Source organism: Sceloporus occidentalis, unplaced genomic scaffold (genome assembly GCF_023333645.1).
Source record: "Sceloporus occidentalis isolate IW3139 unplaced genomic scaffold, rSceOcc1.0.p SCAF_9, whole genome shotgun sequence".
NCBI lineage: Eukaryota > Metazoa > Chordata > Lepidosauria > Squamata > Phrynosomatidae > Sceloporus > Sceloporus occidentalis.
In genome coordinates this window covers 24004942-24031193 of record NW_028316989.1, presented here as the reverse complement: position 1 = coordinate 24031193, position 26252 = coordinate 24004942, and the positions used below count along the sequence as shown (strand labels likewise).

Here is a 26252-nt window from a genome sequence, read left to right as displayed (position 1 = left end):
ACATGTTCATGGAATAGATAACGGCATTGCTGATGCAATTTCTCGTTTTCAGTTTCAGCGATTTCGACAATTAGCCCCAGAGGCAGACCTTCAACCTACCCCATGTCCTGCTTCCATGTGGGAGGTTGGCTGTCAGAAATAATGGATGGGATTTTGGGATCCATTGCACCTTCCACGTTAAAGACTTACAAAAATGCCATAAGAAAGCTGTCAGATTATTTTAATGACTCCGGAAATCAGCACGTTTGGCCTTTGTCTACCAAGGTGGTGTTGCGTTTTTTAGTTTGGTTACGCCACAATAAGGTGGCTCCTAAGACAATGTCCATCCATTTGGCTGGTATTTCTTTTTTCTCTAAGGCTGGGGGATTTGCCGATCCATGTGCCTCTTTTTTGGTAAAAAGGACAGTTGAAGGTTGGAAGCGTGCTTATGCTGTTAATAAGGACACTAGACGTCCTATTTGTTTACAATTGCTCGGTAAAATTTGTGCTACTCTTCCTGTCATTTGTTCTTCTAAATACGAAGTTCAGCTGTTTTGTGCTGCATTTGCAGTGGCATTTTTTGGCGCCTTTCGTTTAGGCGAATTAGTTGCTGGGTCCAAGAGCGATTTGTCTGGCAGGGCACTGCGTGCTTCTGACTTAATTTTTATAAAGCACGGTGTCTCTTTAACTTTGCGTCGCTCCAAGTGCGACCAGCTAGGGGTTGGTCAGAATGTGGTGCTACGTCGCTTTCGTGGCTCCCCTGTTTGCCCAGTTAAAGCTCTTCGATTTTTCTGGGATGTTAGGCCTTCGTTGGCCGAATTTCTTTTCATACATGTGGATGGTTCTCCCCTGACAAGATACCAGTTTGTTTCTGTGCTCAGAATGGTCATTTCAAGTTTGGGACTCCCTGCCAGGGAGTTTGGTGGACATTCTTTTCGGATTGGTGCGGCCACTGCGGCCTCTAGGGCTGGCATGCCTGCCAGGGATATCAAGCAAGTGGGACGCTGGAGATCCAAGGCCTTTGTTGGCTACGTTCGCCCACATTTGGATCAATGTGGTGGACATTAAATCGCTCTTGGCAGGGTTGGCGGCAGGCCTCTGAGTAGGCCTTTTGTGGCGGCAGCATAGGCCAGGATCTGAACGTTGGTGGTACCAGGGCTATGGAGTTCTGGTTTGGGAGTCACAAGGTACCCGGGGGCGATGAGCGAAGGCGTCTGGCCATTGCGGGGGCCAGAACGCAGGTGCGCCTCCCGGTGACTAGGGGCTTTGTGAATTGGAGAACGCAAGGCATGGTTTGCGCTCAAGCGGTGTTCCTTAGCCCCTAGGTCATCCCAAGCACCGGGTAGGGACCCGGCTTTGGATAATCAATCAACAGGGTGGTTGTTTGATTGCACAGATCCTGACCTTATGCTTTGTGCCAACCCTACCAATGGTTTAATAAAGTTGTGGCCTTTCTCCCATATCGGTGTTCTGTGGTTATTTTGACAAGCACATGCAAGGCAAATTGCAGTCGCCCCGATAGCGGGGCAGACTGCTTTGCCGCTGCAGCGCGGCAAAACTACAAGCCCCAGAGTGCTCTGGGGCTTGCCTCGGCTCCTGATTGGCTGGTGGGGCCGGAAGGGGCGGCCCTTCCGGCCCAGGGACGCTCTAGGAGCCGGGCTTGCTGGTGCGGGGCTTCCGGTCCTCCAAGGCTGCCCATTGGTGGGCTCGGCCTTGGGGGCGGGGCCCCGCAAAGGACGCAGAGGGGAGGGGCCGAGCAGTATATATTGCTGCTCGGAGGCCTCTCCGCCTCAGTCGGCGCTTGGCTCCGAGCAGAGCGGAGCCAAGCTTGGAAGGGAGCTAGCCTCGAGCTTCTCCCACCCGCCCACCGCTGTTTTAGGTGGTTTTTTGTCACAACTTTGCGGCAGCATAGGCCAGGATCTGAACGTTGGTGGTACCAGGGCTATGGAGTTCTGGTTTGGGAGTCACAAGGTACCCGGGGGCGATGAGCGAAGGCGTCTGGCCATTGCGGGGGCCAGAACGCAGGTGCGCCTCCCGGTGACTAGGGGCTTTGTGAATTGGAGAACGCAAGGCATGGTTTGCGCTCAAGCGGTGTTCCTTAGCCCCTAGGTCATCCCAAGCACCGGGTAGGGACCCGGCTTTGGATAATCAATCAACAGGGTGGTTGTTTGATTGCACAGATCCTGACCTTATGCTTTGTGCCAACCCTACCAATGGTTTAATAAAGTTGTGGCCTTTCTCCCATATCGGTGTTCTGTGGTTATTTTGACAAGCACATGCAAGGCAATATAATTTAGAAAATCGAAAAAATTAACTAGGGAAATTCTAACATTTGGGAAACAATTTGATACTGAAGAATTGATATTGAGGAATGGGGGATGTTTGTGCTGGAATTCCCATCACCCCAGTCATCATAGTCAGAGGTGGTGGTGGTGGTGGGGGGGGGGGTATGGAAGATGTAGTACAACAAACATCCACATGTTCCTCAGCCTTGCCTTAGGTGAGATCTTAAACTAAAACTGTGTTTTCTGAGTAGTATCATGATGAAAAGGGTCAGGTTTGGGTGTTGAACTAGGACTCTGGAGATCAGGGTTCTAGTCTCCACTCAGGCATGGGAGGCCAGTGGGTGACCTGGACAAGTCACACTCTCTCAGCATTAGAGGAAGGCCAAGGCAAACATTCTCTGAAAAAAAATCTTGCTATGAAATCCCTGTGATACAGTCGCCGTAAGTCAGAAACAACCTGAAGGCATGCAACAACAACAACAAAAAAAGAGGCGTTCACTTGCATTTAAAATTTAGGAACTGTAAACCATTTAGAGGATATGCCAGACAAATAAAATTGCTCACAGTGCTTGTTTGCTGATGGCTCAGGGAAGGCAAGGCCAAAAGTATGGATTTTCATCTTTTAAAATTGATGGGAGATACAGTCTGTCTGGTGTGTAAGTTGCACAATACCTTCAGCTTCAACGGAGGCAAGAAACTACCAACATCCCCACAAATATTCACCCATATCATCCTTAGGACACCTCTGTCCAAACAGACACCTCCTTTCCTTCTCCCAGCCGAATGAGCAAAAGAGGATGCTCCAGAAAGCTCAAACTACCTTCTTATCTATTGGTAGCAGCTGTTTTCAACTCCTTGGGTCTGCCTTCTGCACTAAGCAGTTAGTAATCCGAGGGGTGGAAGGGAGTGTTAAGCTAGGAGCAGAAAATGAATTTGTCCCTGGCTGATGTGAATCAACAGCACGCAGATGCCGGCTCCATTCAGATGAAAAACCATGGAGATTAGGTAGCCACCGATAGCCGGCAGGCTCTGCAGGCTACTGCACTTTCTGGCTAGCTAGCAAACTAAGCTCCTGTTTCTTTCAGCATTGACCGCACATGGATTAGCTGGATTATGCTGAAGAACCTCTCTAGATTATTTTTTCATTGGTTGAGTGGTTCTTTCCTGAAGTTGTACAATCTCCTTATCTCCAAATGGATGCCCTTCCCCTTCCAATTTTTAGTACTTGATTCTCACAAGTATCATTTCTTTTTGAGAAAGATATTAAATATATATTTTTAAAAGGACAGTTCTGAAGTCATAAACTATGTGCCTGCCATTCCCCTTTCTCTTCCATTCTTGTTTATGTAAACTGCAGAATGACAAATTTACCTAGATGATCCATAAGTAAATGTCTGAATGCATCTCTCCTTGATATGACTTTTTTTTCCCTAATACAAAGATGCTGTGACAAATTTAGAGCAAAGCTGGTACAGTTTAAAAGACAGGGACATAAAGCAGGAAGGTTGTTGCTTGAGATGCCTGTGACGTTTCTTAACGCTCATGCACCAAGAAAGGACAGTCATGTTGGGAATGCTCTTGGACTTGCCAATGTTTCTGAAAGACCCTGTAGTTGCTGTGACCAAGCTAGGGCTGCCTTTGTCCAGCCTTGGCTACTATCAGGTTATTTCAGAAAGATGCTATGCCAGTGTGCCGCCGGTGCTGAAAAACTCCTTTAGGTGTTTAAGAAAGGAACATGAGTACAAATAAGTCTTTGAGGGAGGACACATTGCCACCTATTGCTTACTAGGAATACTGCAATTAATCTTTACTTCACATTGCCAAAGCTGTTCCTTTGTCTAAAGAAGCTGGATTTTGAAACCCATCCTTTAACTATTTCCTTGTTTAGGCTACTGTAAAGAACTCTATGTGGAGTTGCCTTTCAAAAGTGTTTGGAAGCAACACATCATCCTTTTTGAAGTAATTGCACTAGCTTCCACATAGAGTTCATTACAATAGTCTAAACAACGAGATAATTAAAGGATGGGTTGCAAAATCCAACTTCTCTAGCTTCCAGTTTGTTCCCAAGCTCTATTCAATGGGCTGATTTTGTCCTACAAAGCCCAAAACAGCTTGGGTCAGAGATATCCACCTATGAGTTTTCCTTGCCTAATAAATCCCTAAGAAATTCATGAGTTTGCCAGAAGCTGACAGGTGACTTGAATACACACACACACACACACACACACACACACACACACACACACACACACACCTGCCTAGAACCTCTTGTTCTTGTTCTTGTTGCATCATAGTTGTGGAACTTCCTTCCAAGGGATATCAGGCTCATGCCATGTCTATTGAGTTTCTAGTGAAAGACCAATGGGTTCTTTTTAGGGCACGCTTGTGTGCCATTGGTGTGATTGCATGTGCTGATGATGCCCGCATGGCACAGCACCATTTGGACATCATCATGGCGGCCCCCATTATGGTGTGGTAGGGCTTGGGAACATGCAGTCGCTCTGCGCTCCTGAGCCTAATTTCGGCCCCAGGACGACGCTTGTTGCCTTTTTGTATCAGGCCTATGTTAAAGTCTAATATTTTTGTGATTAACAAAACTGGCCATTAGACCAGTTATTTTACTCTGAGCTTCCTCTTACTAGATACTGATTCATGGTCAAGTTTGTAACAAGCTGCTGGTGATTTTAAAAAATATATATATTGTGCATAAGTGTGATGCATTTTAATTTTCTATGGAAATTTTATTGTGTTTTATTGTTGCATCTTTTGTGGTTTGCTATGGCTTTGTGCAAATGCAATAAAATCAAATTAAAATTATTTTCCCATTCCAATTCTCTGTAGATGAGAAAAGAGGCACTACTATTAGAAAAGGATACCTTTCACAACACACATGCATAAATTAAACTCCAAGAAAATGTTCTTTTTCCCCTTTAAATCACTTTTTTCATCTACCAAAGTGCTTAATCAACACACTAACATTTATAAAATTAATAAAATCTATTCATATTTTAAATGAGGTATGGTTCTAATGGTGGAGAGCAGTGAAATGGTCTGAGTGTTGGACTAGGACTCTGTGAGGCAAGGGTTCAAATTCTGGCTCAGCCATGGAAACCCATTGAATAACCCTGGGTAAGTCACACACTCTTTGCCTCAGAAGACGGCAATGACACACCTTCTTTGAATAAATTTGGCCAAGAAAACCTTTGGACACCATAAGTTGGAATAAGCTTGAAGGCATGTAAAGATAACAACTACAACAAAAACAACACTAGCCTTGTTTGTAGCCAACTTAGCCAAAGTTTCAGGAAGCTGGGAGTTGGAATCCAACAATGTTTTGTGGACCACAGATTTCCCATCCCTGCACCAAACTGTTATGTAAAAATCTTCCATTCTCAGTGATTAACCTCCCACTGAATATGACATCTGATCTATCAGAGTTTACCATGTACCTTCACTTGGCTATTTTTACCAACCTTTTTGCACACATCTGACTTGCCCTCCTTCTGCCCCCTGCATCTGTAGTAAATATGAAAGCAGACCTATTTGTATCTTTGACAGTAATTGATTCCTCAGATTAATAACTCTTCTTTCTAACTCAAAATGCAATTACTACTTTATTGCATGGAGGGTTAGATTTGCAGCCGGCAGGAATGGCTGCTAGGGAAAGTAGCATCAATGTTCTAATTAAGTCATAAAACCCTAACAGGAGGTAGGTCATGATAACCTGATCTCCAGAGGAAACAATATGTGGTTGTGGGTTCCCAAGAATGTAAAAACATAACGGACTCTCTGTAACCTAAATCCTATTGTTAGTCCTGATTTCAGTAGGCCTATTTAATCAGTGAGATTTATTTTGATGTTTACTCACCACTCAAGTTGAAGAGTTCCTCAGAGTAATAAACAGAGAGCAAGCCTGTGTGTGTGTATGTCTCTCTGGGGAGTTTATCACACGGGAGGAATTTCTCTTAATTTCGAATGAAGTGGGGCCAGAACGCATTCATGTGAATTTGCTAGTTCAGCGAATTTACATAAATTCAAATTGCATTTGAACTGACTTCCCATTGCCTGAAAATAGCTTGCTATTGCCTGAAATTGCGTGTGATCACCTCTCATGCAATAACGTGAAACCCCATGATTGCGTTCGGACTGACTTCCCATTGCCCAAAATTGCATGTGGTAGTCTATGGTGCAATAATGTCAAACCCCATGATTGTGTTCAGATTGCCATTGGATTATACTTTCAATTTCCCTAGTCTGATAACATCCTGGGTGATATCACGCTGGTGATGTTAGAGGGCTTTGCCTAGCTATGAGTGATGAAATGAAAAGAACCACTCAATGTGGTAGAAGTATATAGTGGGAAGGAAAAGTTATGAAAAAAATAATAATTTAAAGGCTTTAAGATAGGGATGGGGAAAATTGTTTAATATTCACATTTTCCTAACATCTGTGATACAGTTTTCCGATTAAAAATGTTTGGGAAACATGGCCAAATTATATTTGTTATTGAAATTGACAAACAAGAGAACAAGAAAGGACCCAATGGAGCAATGGATGCAAGCTGCAGGAAAAAAAGATTCCAGCTCAACATTATGAGGAATGTCCTGAGAGTAAGGACTGTTCGACAGTGGAAAACACTCTTTCCTTGGAGTGTAATGGAGTCTCCCTCCTTGGAGGTCTTTAAACAGAGGCTGGATGGCCATCTGTCAATGGGGATGCTTTGATTGAGAGTTCCTGCATGGCACAATGGGGTTGGACTGGATGTCCATTGGGGTCTCTTCCAACTTTACGATTCTATGATTCTATGACTTGCAAAAATGTGTATATCAAGAGAAATCCCAAAACCAGCTCTTAAGGATAAACAATGGAAATGAATATAAAATGATTTTTATATTGACTTGAAAAAATTGCTGAGAGGCAAAAATGGGATAAAATCAGACCTTGGATATGCTACTTACTCTTTTTAAAATTATACTTCCCAGAATCTCTCAGTGATCATGCTAGCTGGAGGATTCTGGAACTCAGAGTCTAAAAAGTAACATGTTTGACTTTGGGGCTGTCTGTGGTAGACCTCTTCTCCAACACCACATTTCTAATAACATTTATTTATTTATTTATTTATTTATTTATTTATTTATTCATTCCACGTGTCTGCATGGGTTGAGGCAAGGGAAAACAGCAGACCAACAAATACAAAACACCAATTAAAAACACAATGTCAGTCAAAAACACACATCAGTTTAAAAGAACAAACAAAGCACATACAGTCTTCTCTCCATTCTTGCAGACTTGGGATCCACTCCCCTTGATTATCCGTGGGGGGTGAATGGAGGGAGTTAAAATGGGGCATGCGCCCATCGCACACACTTACACAGGAGCATGCCTCCATTCAAGCCAATAGGGTTTGAATATGCTCGTTTTTTCATTTTTGTGAGTGGGGGGAGCATCTGGAACTGATCCCCTGCGAAAATGGAGGGAGGACTGTACATAGTAAAACAATCCACATTTACAATTCATCATTTAAAATTTACAACTTGAAATCATCTGGATAAGCTTGGCAGAAGAGACTTGTCTTTAATTCAGATAGAGTATCCAGCTGTCGAAACTCTTCCCTCCGGTTGTTCCAGAGTTGAGGGGCAGCTGAAGAGAAAGTCCTCTGGCTGACAGTGTCCAACCGAGGCTACACTTGACCTGAGCCAAAAGGCCGAGAAGAGGTCAATTTTGAGGTGGTTTCCTCTGAAAATTACGGGAGCATTCAGTGGGCTTCAGTTGCCAGCTGAAGGATTTCGGGGCCCACAAATATTGCTTCTTGGCCTTTTGGCTAAGATCAAGTGTAGTGTGTGTGCCAACCTAGTCCTGGCTGGTTGGAGTAAATGTCCGCCAGAGGACTAGAGTATACAGAGCATATTATATGGGAGGAGGGGATCCGCTAGGTAACCTGGACCCAAACCATGGAAGGCTTTGAAGGTAATAATCAACACCTTGGAAATTAATTAACAGCCAGTGGAATGATTTTAATATTGGTAACATATGATCACTCCTGGATATCCCAGTAACAAATCTGCCTGTCGTATTTTGAATTAACTGAAGTTTCCAAACTTAGTACAGAAGTAGCCCAATGCACAGCACATTGCAAAAGGTCAGCTTTGAGGTTACCAGCAGGTGGACTACAATCTTTAGATCCTCCAGCTCTAGATGGTGCAGAATCAGCATGAGTTGATTCTCCTCCTAACTGCTTTCTTCACTGTCTAATTTCACATTGTATTTTTAACTGATGTTCTGTATTTGTTGCTCTGCTGTTTTCCCTTGCCTCAATCCATGGAGACACATGGAATAAATAGTAATAGTAATAGTAATAGTAATAGTAATAATAATAATACGTAGAAAGTGGAAATACAATGGCATGGATAATCTTAACTTTGGCATCCAATGCTATATCTTGACACTTTACATCTTTACACTTGACACTCAAAACTGGATGACCCAAATTAATTCCAGTCTAATCATCTTTCATGATGTAAATTGCCAGGACATTTAAAGAACTGCTCTACTCCACAACTGAGCTACTACCTGCATTCCTTGCCTTGCCCACAGGAAGTTGGGAGTTTAATCAACTAAAACTGAAATCCTATGTGCACTTGAGACTAAGGCCTGATACAGACAGCCAAAATAAAGCTGCTTCGAGTCACTTTGGAGGTATGCTATTTAAATGATACATGCATCCTAAGAGTCCAGAAGCCGCACCAAAGCCACGCTCCAGTTCTAAGGACCAGAATGCAGCTTTGGTGCAGCTTCCAGACTCTTAGGACACATGCATCATTGAAACACCATACCTCCAAAGTGACTCAAAGCAGCTTTATTTTGGCTGTCTGTATAGGGCCTAAGTTATATTGAAGCCAGTAGAACTTACATATAAGTAAACTGGCACAGTACTGGGCTGCACACTTCACTTGAATCATTAGTGGTTGTTCATTTTAATTGGGGCTGTGAGTTTGTGACATACACATATCTTGTGTAAAGCTATTTTTAAACTTATTCTTTAAACTGCAAATTAAAAACTAATAATCTTTTAATGGGCTGACAGCTCTAAACTAAATACACCAGTCTTTGACTGCTTCATTGAATTGCCTTGTGGCTTCAGACCTGTCACTGTTCCATTAACCATCCATCAATGGTACCTAGCATTTTTAAAAAAAGATATACCAAATGTCCAATTGAAAGAACAACTAACAGTCACAACATTTTGTGTATATCAGGAGCAGGGAAATGATAGCCCATGGCCCCATGAGGCTCCTGGACCCCACTGAACACTCCCATAATTTTCAAATGAAAGCACCCCAAATTGTGTCCAAAAATGAAACCTTCCCAAATAGGAATGAAATCATTCACTAGGTTTATTCTTTAAGGAAGCAGTGGGTATTTTTAACAATTTTGCCCCTCAGAGAAAGTATTTAAAAATAGCAGTTTTTGAAGCCTATTTGCAATTCAGAACTTGTTCTGCACAAAATTCACATAGGCTGGGCATTATTATGCCAAAATAAATACATTATTATGCCAAACGTTATACAGTCGCCCCTCCTTTCTCGTGGACTTGAGATCTGCGTTCTTGCTTATACACAAAGGGGCGACCTCCGTTAACCCCAATGGGGTGTGCGCCGCGTGCTCATGGGGATGCTTCAGATTCAAGCCTATGGGGCTTGAATACACGCAAGTCTCTGTTTTCTTGGGGTGTGTGTGTGTGTCCAGAACAAATCCCCAGCAAAAGTGGAGGGTTGTTTTGTTTTCCACACTGGTAGGATAGGCTGAATGTGAATTTTCTTACACTTTCCCCATTCCCCTCCCTTGGCTCTTTCTTCTCCAGCTCATGCATATGATGGAGGCCAGATGCTGAAAATCTCTGCCTTAAGTTGGCATGGATTCCTAACTGACTCTGGTGCAGGTTATTAGTCATGGCAGTTGCAAAATATGCAGGCTGAGCTGCTTAAGTCACTGGATCTGCTGGTCAGAGGAATGAATTGCAAGCAGGCAGTGGCAATGTGTGGGGTTCCAGATGTTGCTGGGCTTCAGCTCCCATCACCTGTAGTCAGCATAGCTAGTACTGAAAAATGATGCAACTTGTGGTCCAGCAACATCCGGAAGGCCGCACATAGCCTTTATGTTAAATAAAGAAACCATAAGCATATCCTCAAATGTTCCTGATAGTGTGAATCAGGTGATTCAGTCTTGCACCATTTCTTGGTATAAAGCTTTGGGACCTGCAATTTCTCCCAGAAATCTACACTCCCTATTGGTTCATAATGCTTTAAAGTGGCAGCTTTTGAGCTCCTCTGCCTGCTGCTCTTTCTGCTGTTGCCAGGTTGACCCCAAAGTTTCAAGAACAGTTGAGAGGACACATTAAAGAGCACTGATCTATGAAATGTGCATCACAAATCTATGGGTGTGTTAGCCCTTCCAGCAATATCTGCAGCTGGAAGACCTTTTATGACCTGCATTTTGGGTAAAGGCTAGAGCAACAAGATTTAAATCATGCAGAGTGTGGCCTATGCAGCTCTTTAACAAGGTCTGACCTTTGGAGTTAATGCTCTGATGCACCTGGATAGACTCAGATTAAGAACCTTAGCCGTGGTGCACACACAAGCGCAAAGTGTTTCAGGGAGACTTGAACATTGCAAATTTGCAAATTGCAAGGCACTGAGAAGCCCAGAATGTATCAAAAAGAAGGAGACTGAGGCCTGTTACAGACAGCCAAAATAAAGCTGCTTCGAGTCACAGTAGAGATATGGTGTTTCAATGATGCATGCGTCCTAAGAGTCCAGAAGCCACACCAAAGCCACGCTCCAGTCTTTAGGGCTGGAGCGTGGCTTTGGTGTGGCTTCTGGACTCTTAGGACGCATGCATCATTGAAACACCATACCTCCACTGTGACTCGAAGCAGCTTTATTTTGGCTGTCTGTAACAGGCCTGAGAGTGTCTCAACTAGGAGAAATCTGTCAATTTTCATTCCTCTCTGTTTCTTCTTCTTTCGCAAGTTTAAGTTTGGTTCATGTAGAGAACTGTTTTTTGGTTGGTTTTTTTTTGTTTTGTTTGTTGTTGTTATTGTTGTTTTTGCATGAAGGTTTGTACAGATATGTCCTGGTTTCATGTTTGTATTCTGTTTTGCCTAATGCATTTTTTAATCTGTGCATTTTTATGGATACTTTCACCAAATATGAGATATTGCATTGCTATCTAACTACAGTGATAGAGCTTCCTAATAATAGTTACAGTTAATGTTGACTGCCTGGCAGCAACCCAATTGAAGAGTTTCTGAAGAGCTGGGGACAGAGTGCTGCAGATGAAGGGGTGCCTTGAGAATATGTTGGGGGTTCAAGTTTCCTAAGGCTTCACCTTTGTTAAGGAAACAAAAATATCAAGATATCAAGAATGTCAAAGCCAAACCTGTTAAGGTCTAGCTTTAAATTAGCAGAGTAGCAGAAACTTATCTTTGATGTTTATCGCACGGGCCCTAAAACGGGCCCATTGCATCCTACAACGGGGGCCTGCACGGAATGGGATGGGGCTAAGAACTGCATTTTACTACACAATTGAATGCCGCCACTGCACGATTTCTGAGAATGCTTTAGAACAGTTCTCAGAAATCGCGTCCTCTGGAATGGAGAGAGGATGCGATTGGAATGCAGTGGTGGCATTCCCTTGTGCCTAGCCCCATCCCTTTCCATGCGCGCCCCTGCGTGCACCCGTTTTAGAATGCAACGGGCCCGTTTTAGGGCCCATACAATAAACTTCCTTGTCTAACTTAGGCCTGGGACAGATGGTTCCAAGGCGCTGTGCTGCTGCCACCAATACTAGGGTTAGGGACCGTGCATCAACCACACGGTCCCTAGCCCTAGTGCCGCCATCTTGACATAAGCGACATGCAGCATATAGATATTGCTGCACGTTGCTTATGTCACGAGTGCACCATTGGTGCATTCGTGACGTGCACCTGGTGACCCAAAAAAGAGCCAGTTTTTCCGGATTCTTTTTAGGACGGAGGGACACCGGGCAGTTTGGCTGCTGCAGCATTCCTCCGTAGGGAAACAGGCTGTCGCCAGCCCACCCTTTTGGGGCAGTCTGTCCTGGACCAGTGCTTCTCTAAGAACTGAAGCTACCTCAGAGACAACACAAATAGCTTGTAGTTTAAAAAACAAAACTTTACTAATGGCTTGAATCTACATATGCATGGAGGCTACATCCTAACCTATCTAATGCTGGGATCCAAAGAAACATCTTCTTTGAATTGCAAATGGATATCTACCAGTGACCAAATGGCCAAAGGGAGAGGTGCCAGCCTGCAGATAGCTCTCCCTGCCATCAGAATTTTCTCCTGTTTGCCTAATGAAGAAGCCAGCATGACTTCGAAAGCTTGCAACATGTCATTGTGCATTTTGGTTGGTCCAATAAAGGCATCGCTGTTTGGATGTTATAGGATTATCTCATGAATAGTTCAGAGTAAAAGAAGAAATCTTTATCTCACCATCTTTCAGAGGATTGATAGAGTAAAGAGATGGGAGACGGAGAGAGTAGCAGGAGAACCTTTTCTTTTCAGTGAGAAAACTTCCTAAAGGAAGTGAGTTGAATCACATGATTTATTTACCAATTTACAAAGGTATTTATTGCCCCTGTGATTCGGCAAGACCAAATGGCATGTTTAAAGGAGGGAAGACAGTGGAGTTGGCATGCAGGGAAAATCCTGAGGAGGGGGAGAGAGAATGCAACGGTTTCCCAACAGAATTGGTAACTGGAGAGACCCCTCGGGGTCCTGTCTCAACTGCTTGTCCCAATGCACCCCACAACTGACAGTATGCTGCAGAAGTCATTTCTCAGCATGAATGGTAAATTTTTGGGGTCACAATTGGGTTGTTCATGGCTGTAAATATGAATCCACAACACAGGCAGGTTTTGCTTCCTAACTAGATCACCCTTATTAAAAAGCAGGTTTTTCAAGTGCCATCTTGGCCCAGTGCTATCATTCCAGTATAAGAAGGATGAATCTTTACTCCTGTGTCAACATCAGTTAATTTTGCATATTTGTGGGCTCTTCCAGATGGTAATGGAAGAGACTACTTTAAGGTATCTCCAGCTCTCTAAGTGCTGAATGTTGTTGTATTTGCAACACAAGTTACAAGACAAAATTACTTTTGAAACCATTACAGTAACAACAATGATTTACCTTTTAAAAAGCCACTGTACTGTGTAACAGTAATGAATTATACTGTTATTTGAAAAAAATAACTTCCCAAGCTCTATGTAAAAGATGGTGGCCAGCTCAAGGTCCTGCCATCTTGGAGTATAATAGCTACTCTCTGATACATTTTAAATTAATCAGGGCAGTTGGTAGATTCTCCATCTCAGAGCAATCAACCTATCATAGGTTGATTGGGCCCATAGAGGCACTGTCGTCACATGTGAGGGGCGGCGCTTTTAGATGCCCGTCGCCCCTCACATGTGATGAGGGCGTCAAAATGGCAGCACCCTATACACATGGGCGCCACCATTTTGACATGACGGACGCCTAGTGTCCGCACGTCTCAGCGCCCTTGTGATGCTGCAAGGGTGCCATTGGCGCCTTGCGGTGTCACAACCACGCCGGAAAAAGAAGCTACTTTTTGCGGCTTCTTTTTGCTGTGTAGGGGAGCAGCGAGGTTTGTCCATTGCAGCTCCCTCACACAGCAAACAAGGGCGGCTGCAGACCGCCCTTATGTACCTAGAAGATTTAGTAATCTTTTGATGCTGCAACAGGGGCATACATTGTAAAAGCCTATTCCTCTAGCCCTATCTCTACCCCATTAAACTGACTCATGTGAAGGCAAAGTGACATTAAGGCAGCCTCCTGACATGGTACATGGTACATGGAGGATATAAAGTGTCATTTATTTTGCAATTCTGTTCTGATAGCCAAGATTCTGGGATTCTAGGATTCTGGGATTCTGAGATGCAATGTCTTACTTTTTGGTTAAGATGCCAGTTCTGATTATCAGAAGATCAGAAGGTTGGCAGTTCGAGGCCCAAGTGCTGTGAGAATTGCGCATCTTAACCAAAAAGACCTTAACAACAACTATTGTAAGAAACAAAAATTTATTATAAGGAAAGTAGAAATACACTGGATCACGTTTTTGCTAAATCTGAAGGACTCCCAATAGAAACCGCATTTTAAAACTGCAGACCCCCTCCCCTTTCCTCCTGTTCCGCCCAAATAGCCAACCCCCCCCTTTCCCCCCTTCATCCCAGAGAAAAGAATTCTACATCAAAGCTGCCCTTGCGACAGCGCCATTTGGTTCCTAAGCTCCTCTGTCCTGAGAAATCTATGGATGCCAGAATAGAGGGTGTCTGTTAACCATCACTCCATCATAAAAATGCCTGAATGGCCCCAATTGCTTGCTGCTCTCAGCTGACAGTTCCTGATACGTGATCATCCGCAGCATATCCCATGGTGGTCGCAACTCCTTCCCAGAATGCCTTTCCCTGAGAGACTTAAATGCAAGTGTTGTTGGTCTAATCCCCATCATGTCTATCAACCTATCTATATCACTATCTCTCTATATACTATATATGTGTTTGCATAGCTATATCTCTATCTACCTATGTAACTCTATATATATATGTGTGTGTGTGAGAGAGCTTGCTCACTGGCCTCCCTTCTGCAACCTCCCTCGTGTCTATAACTATCCCTAATCATCTCCCTAACACCTACAATCCTTATGGCAGAATACACCCTGAATCCCTGCATGAAGGTAGATTCTGACAAGTGCTACATGATGGGATGAGCTCCTGTCACTAGTCCCAGCTTCTGCCAGCCTAGCAGTTTGAAAGCATGCAATGCAAATAGATAAATAGGCACCACTTCAGTGGGAAGGTAACAGTGTTTGGTGGAGTCGTGCTGGCCACATGATCACCAGAGCAGTCTTCAGACAATACTGGCTCTTTGGCTTAGAAACGGAGATGAGCACCGCTCCCTACGGTTGGTTATGACTATTCGTGTCAAGGGACTATCTTTACCTTTAGCCACGATTCTGAGGCCTCCATCACCTGAAAGCTTTAGCTGTATCACAGAGACTGGAAATCTACACCTTCTTCTATTATATTCTTATAGATGTGGGTAAAGTTGTGGCCTGAAAGGCTTTTTTTTGCAACCCACAATCCATGCAGACTCTCAAGACCATACTTTTTGTTGCCAAAGAAGGAGGAGGAGGGGGGGAGAGGTAGATTTTCTGGAAACCCCAGCTATGTTAATTAAATGTTTAAGTATGTTGCAGAATACACCTGCGTTCTTTATCATCAACAATATACACATTTCTCAAAACCAAAGTGCCAGCAACTTCCACTTCCACTTTTGTTTTGCTTTTCCTGGAAATTTTGGCAAGCCATAAGAAAATCTGACTACAAAAATTAGTCTCTGGACCTATTGTAATTGTCCAACCTTACCTCATACTCACTATATTCTATTCTAAGATATAGCTGTGTTAGTCTGGAAAATCAATGTAGAAAGGGAGCTTTGTAGCACCTTTGAGATTACTGAAAGAAAGAAGTTGCTAGCATGAGTTTTCGTAGACTTGATTTAGAGTCCAAAACATGCATTTGAGAAAGTAGGCTCAAGTCTCCGAAAGCTCACTCTACAAACTTATTTCTTTCAGTTAGTCTAAGAGGTGCTACAAGATCCCTTTGCATACTGATATTCTGTTCTCTCAATTTCATCCACTTCTGGTAGAATTCCAGTATTTTTAACATGGCTGGTAAGAAGGATGAGCAGTCAAAACATACATTCCATATATTCAGGAGTGCTCCAAAACAGATTACATCAGAGATGGTGAAACAAAGGCCATCCCTACAAACTCTTTCCTGGAGAAAGTATATGATGCCAAGAGTAGTGCATCATCGACTGCTTCCAATGAGACATCTACAAAAGTAAATTGTTGAATACTTGGCACAGAGTTCAATTCAGCAAAAGAAAACAAAGATACTCTCCCAGGTTCTGATCATGCCTGCTTTCTGGATTGCAAAATGTAGACATGGCTAAAGCGTTTTTAGCCAGGTTACTGCATTTCAATAAAGCACATGAATATGGTCCAGGCAAACAAAACTGTTCCAAGCAAAACAAAGTTCAGAAATAAACAGTCATTAATAAAATACAACGAACAAACAAATCATTAGCTGCCTAAACTTCTCAACATCCATAAATTAGCTCAATAACACAGCTTTCAAGGATTGTCCTAGAATAGCTTTGTTGCATCTTTAGCTGTCTATGCAAAGACAAAAGACATCTATATGACAGTACTCTGGGGCAGTGGGAGCTCATTTCTCCTGAGTCAATGAAATGACAAATTTGGTCCAAACATTAAAAGGGCTATTCAAGGTACTGAGGCCTGGGGAGGATAGGTTTCATTACCATGGGATATTTCTTTTCGTGTTCAAACTAAAACTCAGAGTTACAACCCCAATGACATGAAATCTACCAAATGCACCTGTTTTTGGGGGGGACTGGGCAGCTCCACAACCAATCCACAACCACAGAGGATTCATAGGCGCGTTATAGACCGCCCCTTTGGGGCAGCCTGTAGGCGTGCCTTTCCCCGGTGTATTGGGGCCTCAGTGGCCAGAACGGCAGCCACTGAGGCCCCGATCCGCCGCTTTCCGGGCCGTGGGGAAGTGGCAAAAGGCCGCTTCCCCGCAGCCTGGAAAGGGGTGTCCTTGAGGCTTCAAGCCCCAAGAACACCCCGCGGCGGCGGGAAGGAGGAGAAAGGGGCCGCTTGGCCCCTTTCTTTCTCCCTTGCGTTGCTGGGCACAGCTGTCTGAAGGCTGCGCCCAGCAACGCAAACCAGCGATGCAAACCAGGAAGGAGCTCCGAAACGGAGCTCCTTCCTGCTCCACGCAAAGGGTGCATTAAGCGCCCTTGCGCGGAGCGACGACATCACGTCCACGCCGCCCCGTATAGAGGCGGCATGGTCGTGACGTCGTCATGGCGGCCCCCATGTGGAAGGGGCGCCACCATTTTGTACGGACTCAGTCCGTACTAGGGTTAGGGGGTGCGGAAGTACCGCCCCTTCCTAACCCTAGTACGGACTGAGTCCGTGCTTAAAGGCCCATTTGTAACGGGCCATATATTCAGGTGATATCTGTAAGGGTCCATCAGCCTGAAATGTGCAAGAAATACATATGGGCAAATACAGCATCTTGGCTGTCCAGAAATCTTTCCAGAAAGGTGGAGGGTAAACATGGGCAATAGCATCCCATCAGCACTGGATAGGAATCCAGAAAGCTGACTTTCCTCTTTTCTTTTCCATTTGTATGTTAACTTGCACCTTCCTATGCATCACTGGGACAGTCCACCCTTGCATTAGCAGGCTGGACCAGAGCATGGGGAGCCAGTGGGAAGTTGTGCATGGCCCTTGTATCTGCAGGACCAGTAACTGTGGTTTCACTTACCCATGTACAAAAAAAGGTCCAGCTAGGCATCTGTAGGCCATCTAGCATGACTCTATGTAACCCAGTGCTGGCCCTTTCCAGAGTCCTCAAGGAATTGGGGTCAGAGGACATGGGAAAGGGCCTTCTCTGATGAAACATCCCAGTTATGGAATACCTTCCCCTTGGAAGCCCAATTGGCACCTATGTTGCTGTCATTTTGATGCCAAGTGGAAGCATGGTAGTTTACAAAAGGATTGAGTCCTAACTGATTTTATACAAATCCACACATTTGTATGGTTTTGAATTGCTTTGAAGCATTTCAATTGGTTTTAATCTGCCTTTTTAAAACCCATTAAACCGTTATGTGTTTAGCTTGGTTTTGATTTTGAGTTTATTGTACACTGCTCTGAGATCTTTAGACCAGAGGGCATGATGTTAAAATTTTAATAAATAAATAACTTAACATTTTAACATGAGAACCAACTTTTCATATTCAGAAGTCTGTTGCGTGGTTAGCTTCAGTGGGAATTCCAGCCTGACAAGAGCTCCTAACAGCTATTGACAAAGGTATACCAGCCACCATACATGTGTTAGAAGTGATGCTGAAAGTTGAAATCAAACAAAGCTAATGAAGCTGTCTGTTTCAGAGGGTAATCAATTGTGTGGGAAACATGTAATAATAAAGCAAAGCTCTCTGTGGTAGAATGCTCATTCGGCGCATGTGTTCTGTTAGCAGCATCCCCAAGCAGATGGTTTCGCTAGCTCACTGCCAGGGCTCTCTAAACAGCCGCCACATGCTGGATTGGGAAGAAGCTGCTGTGCGTGTAACAGTGGCAGCTTTGGCAAAATGTAAAAATGGTTACAGTTCTGAGATGCTGAGACAATTGAAGCCCGTTGCCATATAGCAACAATTCTACTGGCAATCCTGTTGTTGGATGCATCTGTTCAGCCTTGGGGACAGAACTGAGAAGTCTGTGGCGGTCTGTTGTGTTCTAGTCAAGTGTGGCTTTGCCTCTCTATGCCTCAGCAATTCAGTGGTAGCCAGGAAGGACACAAACATCTGGCTATTGGGTTCATCAGGGCATCTTGGCATCCTATTGGTGACATCTGCAAACAAGAGTTCCTCTATGGAAGCAGTTACACATTTTTATCTAAAGTGGAACTTCAGAAGCAGAGTGATGCATATGGCACCATTGAGCATCACCAGCACTGCACTGATGGGTATTGCACATTGCACTTTGATGTGAAGTGTGCATTTGGTAGTGTAATGCTACAATTCTCTAATGAGGCAGCATCGTGCAACTGCTGCTTAACTCCATAAGCATCAAGTTACGCTCTGTCTCATTGTTGTAGGATCTTAGCCAAGAGTTCAGTATGATTAACAAAGAGAATGTATGGATCCTAAATGGCTCAGATCTAGCCAGTACAGATCTTTAGAAGTTGTTTTGGTCCACAAGCCACTGAATGGCCTCTATGAGAGGAGACATGGGGTCTTAGTGCTTGGCTCATAGGGCCACATGTAGGGGGCAAGGCCTCCCCCTCACATGCCTCTTTTACTTGTTTGCTATGATCTACCCATCTGCCCTCAGTGCAGTGTGAGCACTTCTGGTCGTCTCGGGGCTGGGTAGGAATTTCACCCCCCTTTTTGCCTACCCCACACTGTATCTTTTGAGACTTTGACAATTGGCTTGTGGTTTTGTTAAATAGGCTTCCATCTGGCAGGTAGTTGGGGAGAAGATATGAGATCAGTGTACACCTTGGCACCCCTTTGTGGTAGAGGGTTGGTCACTGGAGCTGGGGGGCTAGGGAAGAATTCTGCCCTTAGGGCTGATCTCTGGGGTTATTCTCTCTTATAAAGTCAGGGCATTTGGGAGGGAGCCCCCCAGGCTGGCCTTCAAAAATGACCATCTGAGATGGCAACCAATCTCTTTCGATTGCTCTTGGGGTCTGGTGTTTTGCCCAAGGGCAGCTAGAGAGGTTTCACCGGTTGACAGCTGTGCCTCAGCTAAACCCGCACCAGGCTCCTCCCCACTTCATTTGCTCAAATCCCAATGTCTCAAACATTTAACTAGGCTTTAGGTCAATAAAGATGGCCCTTGCTTAACCCTCAAAACTGTGCCTGGTCTCATTATTTCATTCTTGGTAAACAATGAGATACCAGCACAAGAGACTGCTATGGCTACAGTCCTCTCCACTATTTTGGTGATAAATAGAGAATAACAAGTTATTGGACTCCAGAGTGACTTGGTTATTTGCAGCCCAGGATTTTAATAAAAAATATTAATATCTGCCGCTGTGTTTAGGTGTACCTGTATTAGCCTATGGGCAAAGTGAGGAACTCTGTGCAGGGCCCATCCAATTTTTTAAACGGAAAAGCTCCCCTGCTCCTCCAGAGATCATTGGGGGGGGGGGGGGCAGCTTTGTCATGTTTTCAGATAACCACCAACCGGAAAAGAGTTGACTTGTAATTCCAACTCACTGGGACTACCTTAGATTTCCTCTCTACAAATCCAGTTCCGACTCAAAAGAGACACATGCAGACACACCATGGAAAGATGTACATTATCCTCCAAAATAATCTTATCCTTATACCTTGGGCTAGACATAGATGTCTAGGAAGAGGAAGCCCTTTCCAAACTACTTTCTAACACCTCCCATTTGGGACAAAAAAACCAAATACACATATGCAGGATGGGATATACTTGGCTTAGAAGTACTGCATGTCAATGGACCTTGGGCATATGACTGATCATAAATTGAACATGAGCCAGCAGTGTGATGCTGCAGTCAAGAAGGCAAATGCTATGTTAGCATGTAGTCATACAATCATAGTTTCCTAGTCAAGAGAAGTACCGTAATAGTCCCACTATATTCTGAACTCATCAGACCTCATCTGGAATACTGCACACACCTCCATGCCATCATTCTCTGAAGATGCCAGCCACAGATGCAGATGAAATCAGGAATAAACTCATCCAGAACATGGCCCACAAAAAAACTATGGATTCCAGCTGTGAAAGCCTTCAACTTCACATCAATTCTGGACGCCCCATTTAACAGATGCTTAGGACACATGTCTCATCTAGATCATGACTGGGGTGGTCCCTCATATTGGTTCAGTTAAATGAAGTGACTCCACATGGTGAGTGACTAAAAGCACGAACAGGCAGTTCTTGGACAGCAGGTAGCTTAAAGCCTAAACACCAGAAGCTAGATGTGATGGTTTCTTGAGGATGATCTTACCTGTATTGAGTGACGGCAGGATTGGCTTTTGCAGAGCAATGAAACTTTACTGTGTTGTCTTCAAGGACAGGTTGCGGTTCCACTGACAGGTTGACAAGTGGCGGATCTGTAAAAAGACAATAGCCAATCTATTAGCTATCACATCTCTCTGTGTGGAATTTTTCCAATGGTGCCTCCATTTCTTGTTCTTTTGCTGTGATGGATGGTTGTGTACTAACTAGCCAGCACACCTATTTGACCTCAGAGTGCCAGAAGTGCAGTGTCCCCAAAGTCACATCCCCCTTTTTGTGAGAGAATGATGGCTTTAAGGACAGAGCAAGTTTGTGAGCAATTATTTCTTGCACTGCAATATCTTTCCCAAGTGACTTTAGGAAGGTCATTTTGCTGCTCTCTGACTCGATCTTTAAATACACAAAGACTTTCTTGACCCAAACTGTTAACTCCACAGGCTTAAGATTGTAACACATTATCTTTGCCGTGTAAGAGATGTTATACAAATACATTGGGATCATGTAGCAGTATTTTTCCTGGACTGTGCCATATCAGAGTGTCAGTTGAATGTCCGTTGAATGTCCGTTACATATCATTGTTCAAATCCAGATTTTTCGTGTAGCCATTCAGGTCCTCCTTCCCATTTAACTTTAGACACTGTTATAGAGTCCGGAACAAAATAGACGTCAACATGAATATCAATACATGGAACATCCCAGAATGTACTCCTTCAGTATTACAGAGAAAGTGTTACAACAGATTGTATATTTGAAGAGGCACTATCCACTTCTCTGTAATTACTTAGAGGACAAGAAATGGAAAGGTTATTTTCTCTCTCTTTAAATATCCTATTAAATCCTGTGAATATTAGTTTGTGTGCATATGTGCCGTCATTGTGTTGCGTCAAGCTTATCAAAGGCCTATAGTTATTTTTAGCATCTACTACAAAGTTAGAGCAAAAGATAAGGGTCTCATTTTAGGGCTTAGCAGGGCTGGGTGCCTGCACACACCCAACCCTGATATTGGTGCCTGGGTGCCATGAGTGCATGCGGCCATCCATACGGGGCTTGTGCTGATGATGTCCGCGCAGCGTTGCACCAAAACAGCGCCATGCTGTGCAGACATCATTGTTGTGCATGAGAGCAGCAATGATAACCCGCGGGAGCGGGTTCTTTTTAGGGCTCCCGGAGGCCGCAGCGTTTCTCTGCTGTGGCCTTCAACTGCTCCTTTTCTCCCAATCTGTACAGGGTCTATCTTGTCAACAGCAGATTTTATATTCCTGTCATGGCCAGCCAAGAACATCTCTTGGAGGATGAGGAGGAGGACGAGCCTCCTCCAGAGCAAGAGCTAATTGAGGCTACACCAGGTGGTAATCCTGCTCTGCCAGGTCCCAGCTGTGATCTCCCAGCCACAGAGGAGGAGGCCCAACCAGGTCCTAGTGCTAGGGAGATGCCTCCTGTGGTGCAACAGCCTAGTGGTGACTCTGGGGAGAAAGCTTGCCAGGATGTGCCTACTTACAAACAAACAGAGAAGGGCTGAGAGTGCTTGCAGGCGCAGATCCAAGAGGATTGCAGAGAGGCAATTAGCAAACCAGCCTCAGGTGGCACGGGGGAGAGTTTCCCTTACTTAAGCTGTAGAGAGGCCTCAACTCAGTGCCAGTGTTTATTGCATAATCCTTTGGTGTGATTGCTGCCGGCACTGGCTCCTTGTATCTTGACTCCTTGTTGCTTTGACCTCGGAACGGATTCTGGCTGATTTGACCCTGGACTGATTTGACTACTCTGACTTCCGGTATCCTGACTTCAGCTTGGCTTTCGGACTGCTCTGACTTCTGACTTCGGCTTGGCTTTTTGGACTGCTCTCACGCTTACTCCTTGCAAGGTCTGTGTTCTGCTTCCACTTGCTGTGCTAAGCCATTCTTATCAGTGTGTGTCTGTGTATGCTGGCTGCAGTCCAGGACAATTCCCTCTGCCATGGGCCCAAAGTAAAATTATTTGTTGTGTCTTGAGAATTTTACCGCATATATATGCCCATCTGAAAATCCAGGAAACCAATGTATGTGCATGCACCCATGTGTACTGAGCTTGGAAGTAACTAGTTGTAAATAATTAATTACATGGAAGTGATTCTTTAGTCCATTAAAAAAGATATGCTATGCTACTACTGTAATTTAAAGGTGGACAGCTCCACTCCTTTCAAACAATACTACCACGAAATATGTAGTCGACTTTCCTGCATTTGGGGACATTACAGTAGTTTTATCTGGACTTTATGGTTCAAGTTCTTGTATTTTATTGTGTGTGGGGCTGTGCGTGTGCTCTGGATGACAATAAGGTGAATGGGACAACATTGTGAGAACAGGAGAAGTCCCAGAAGACTGGAGGAGGGCAAACGTTGTCCCATCTTCAAAAAGGGGAAAAAGAGGATCTCAAAAATTATCATCCAGTTACTCTGACATCAATACCAGGAAAGATTCTGGAGCAGATCATTACACAGAGAGTCTGTGAACATCTAGAAGGCAATGCCATAATCACAAAAAGTCAACAAGGGTTTCAGAGAAACAAGTCATGCCAGGCAAATCTGATCTCTTTTTTTGATAAAATTACCAGCTTGGTAGATGAAGGGAATGCTGTGGATATAGTATATCTTGATTTCAGTAAGGCTTTTGACAAGGTTCCCATGATATTCTTGCAAAGAAGCTTGTAAAATGTGGGCTAGACAAAGTAACGGTTACACGGATTTGTAATTGGTTGACCGGCCGAACCCAAAGGGTGCTCAACAATGGCTCCTTTTCATCCTGGAGAGAAGTGACCAGTGGGGTGTCCAGTGGGGCTCTGTCCTGGGCCCAGTGCTATTCAACATCTTTATCAATGACTTGGATGACAGAATTGGGGGCATACTTATCAAATTTGCAGATGACACCAAACTAGTAGCTAGCACTCCAGAGGACAGGATCAAAATTCAGAATGACCTGAATAGACTAGAAAGCTGGGTCAAAGCTAACAAAATGAATTTCAACACAGAGAAATGTAAAGTACTGCACGTAGGGCAAAAAATGAATGTGAAAGGGATCTAGGAGTCCAAGTAGACCACAAGTTGAACATGAGTCAACAGTGTGATGCGGCAGCTAATAAAGCCAATGCAATTTTAGGCTGCATCAATAAAAGTATAGTGTCTAGATAAAGGGAAGTAATAGTGCCACTCTATTCTGCTTTGGTCAGGCCTCATCTGGAATATTGTGTCCAGTTCTGGGCACCACAGTTTAAAAAGGATGTGGGGAAACTGGAGCATGTCCAAAGGAGAGCGACTAAAATGGTGAAGGGTCTGGAAACCATGAAGCCCTATGAAAAGAGATTTAAGTAGCTGGGGATGTTTAGCAAGGAGAAGAGAAGGTTAAGGGGTGATATGAGAGTCCTGTTTAAATACTTGAAGGGATGCCATATTGAGGAGGGAGCAAGCTTGTTTTCTGCTGCTCCAGAGAACTGGTCCTGGAGCAATGGATGCAAGCTCCAGGAAAAGAGGTTCCAGCTCAACATTAGGAGGAATTTCCTGACAGTAAGGGCTGTTCGACAGAGGAACACACCCCTTCCTCAGAGATTTTGGTGGAGTCTCCTTCCTTGGAGGTTTTTAAACAGAGGCTGGATGGCCATCTGTCGGAGATGCTTTGATTTAAATTTCCTGCATGGCAGAATGGGGTTGACTGGATCAGGGCCCTTGTGTTCCCTTCCAATTCTAGAATTCTGTGATCTACTGTAGTGTTATGTGCAAAGACCAAAAGCTTATAACATGCAGATTTTAAAAATGGTAACAGAACAAAATGTGTTAGTTACTTCTGTGAAACAAAAAATGTTAACAGCTACATGTAAAAATATACCACTGTCATGGTAACTATTTGAGGAGACTTTCATGTCACAACAACAATTAATTATTTTAAAAACTAACTGTGTATGCTTTCTCTCCTGTCCCTATTCTTATTTCTGTTTGGTAGAGAACTATAGGTGATCGATATATTTAGACAGCTGATAAGATCACATAAATTACTGTACTATGTCAAATGAGGGATACAGAATGGTACAAAGCTTCCTAGTGTAAAATGATCCCTGTAGTTAGAAAATTTTGTGGTTGGGAAAGAGCTTCTAAAAGTTACTTTTTCAGATTATAACTCTGAAACTTTCCCTGCCAACATGATCAAGGAGAGAATTCTCGCCTAGCTATCTCCTTACTCAGGTAATATTCTTTGTGTTGGCTTCAAAAACACACAGACAGGAATTTGTAGATATATAAGTGCCACACCTTACATCTGCAGTGTGAATGGTTAAAATCCAGGAAGAGGTGTACCAATTCTGTGGCCATTTGTGTAGTTGAAGACTGGAATCTGGGTCTAGCAAGCATTTACTTATATGCTCATTAGCTATACAATATTCCTGGCATCAAAAACCAAAACCAAAAACTTGGTCTTGGAACTGTCAACAGATGGGTAGTCTCAATAGGCAAGAAACCCTCAAAACTTCTAAGGGAGTTTTCTTCATTTGTAAACCAGTCACTGTTTGCTCCAAGATGTGATCCTTCAACCACTTTGGATTGCTGTTGCAATACAAGAAAGAAAACAAGGGCATGCTGCTGGTGTAGAGGGAGTTAACTCCTATGTGGCAAATTAAGTTGTGACACAGACATTTGAAACAGGAGGCTCTTGTCATCTAACAGATCTGTTCTCTCTTTGCTGTCTGAGCCAGATTAGCTTTATTTCCCGATTGTGTTCTGGCTGACACAATTGCTGGAGGCGGATGCTCCATTATGCTCCATTTGGCACCTCTCTCATACCAACCGAGATATCATCCAAGTGCCCTGCTGGTGAGCAGGTCAGATAGACTCAACATAAACACCCCCCCCCCCCAAAAAAAAGCAAAGACACAACACAGAGCAAAAATACATCATGTTTTCCATTCCACTATGCCATCCTGAAGATGACATCACTTCAAGGTATCATAGGAAGCCTCTTCTGAAGCCCCCTTAGCAACAGATATTTCCCAAACTGAGGCCACCGCAAAGCAAAGTAAAGGTGGAAAAGATGCAGGAGCTCAGTGGAAGATACAAGATAGAACAAAGGCTGGGAGAAGGCTGGAGGAGAAGAAAAAGCCATGTTGGGGTTGGGCTCCAGAATCTGAAGTCTCATTGGTGATGGCAGTAATTCTGAGGAAACTATGGATCCAACCTTTATATTGGTTGTCTGAGTTCTTGGCCAGCATATAGATCTCCTATTGCCAACCTCATGGTCACAGGATCAATGTAGATGGTGCATTGAAGCCACAGTGA

General features: G+C 43.9%; 1 protein-coding gene across 2 annotated transcripts in view; it reads right to left on the bottom strand.

Moving 5' to 3' along the window:
• The window catches only part of KIRREL3 (kirre like nephrin family adhesion molecule 3), a 1115257-nt gene that overhangs the window by 268542 nt on the left and 820463 nt on the right, over positions 1-26252 (bottom strand). For both annotated transcript variants that reach the window (XM_089537770.1, XM_089537771.1), the window contains exon 8: positions 20949-21054. In XM_089537770.1, the coding sequence (XP_089393896.1) occupies positions 20949-21054 (106 nt within the window). The remainder of the gene's footprint in view (positions 1-20948; positions 21055-26252) is intronic.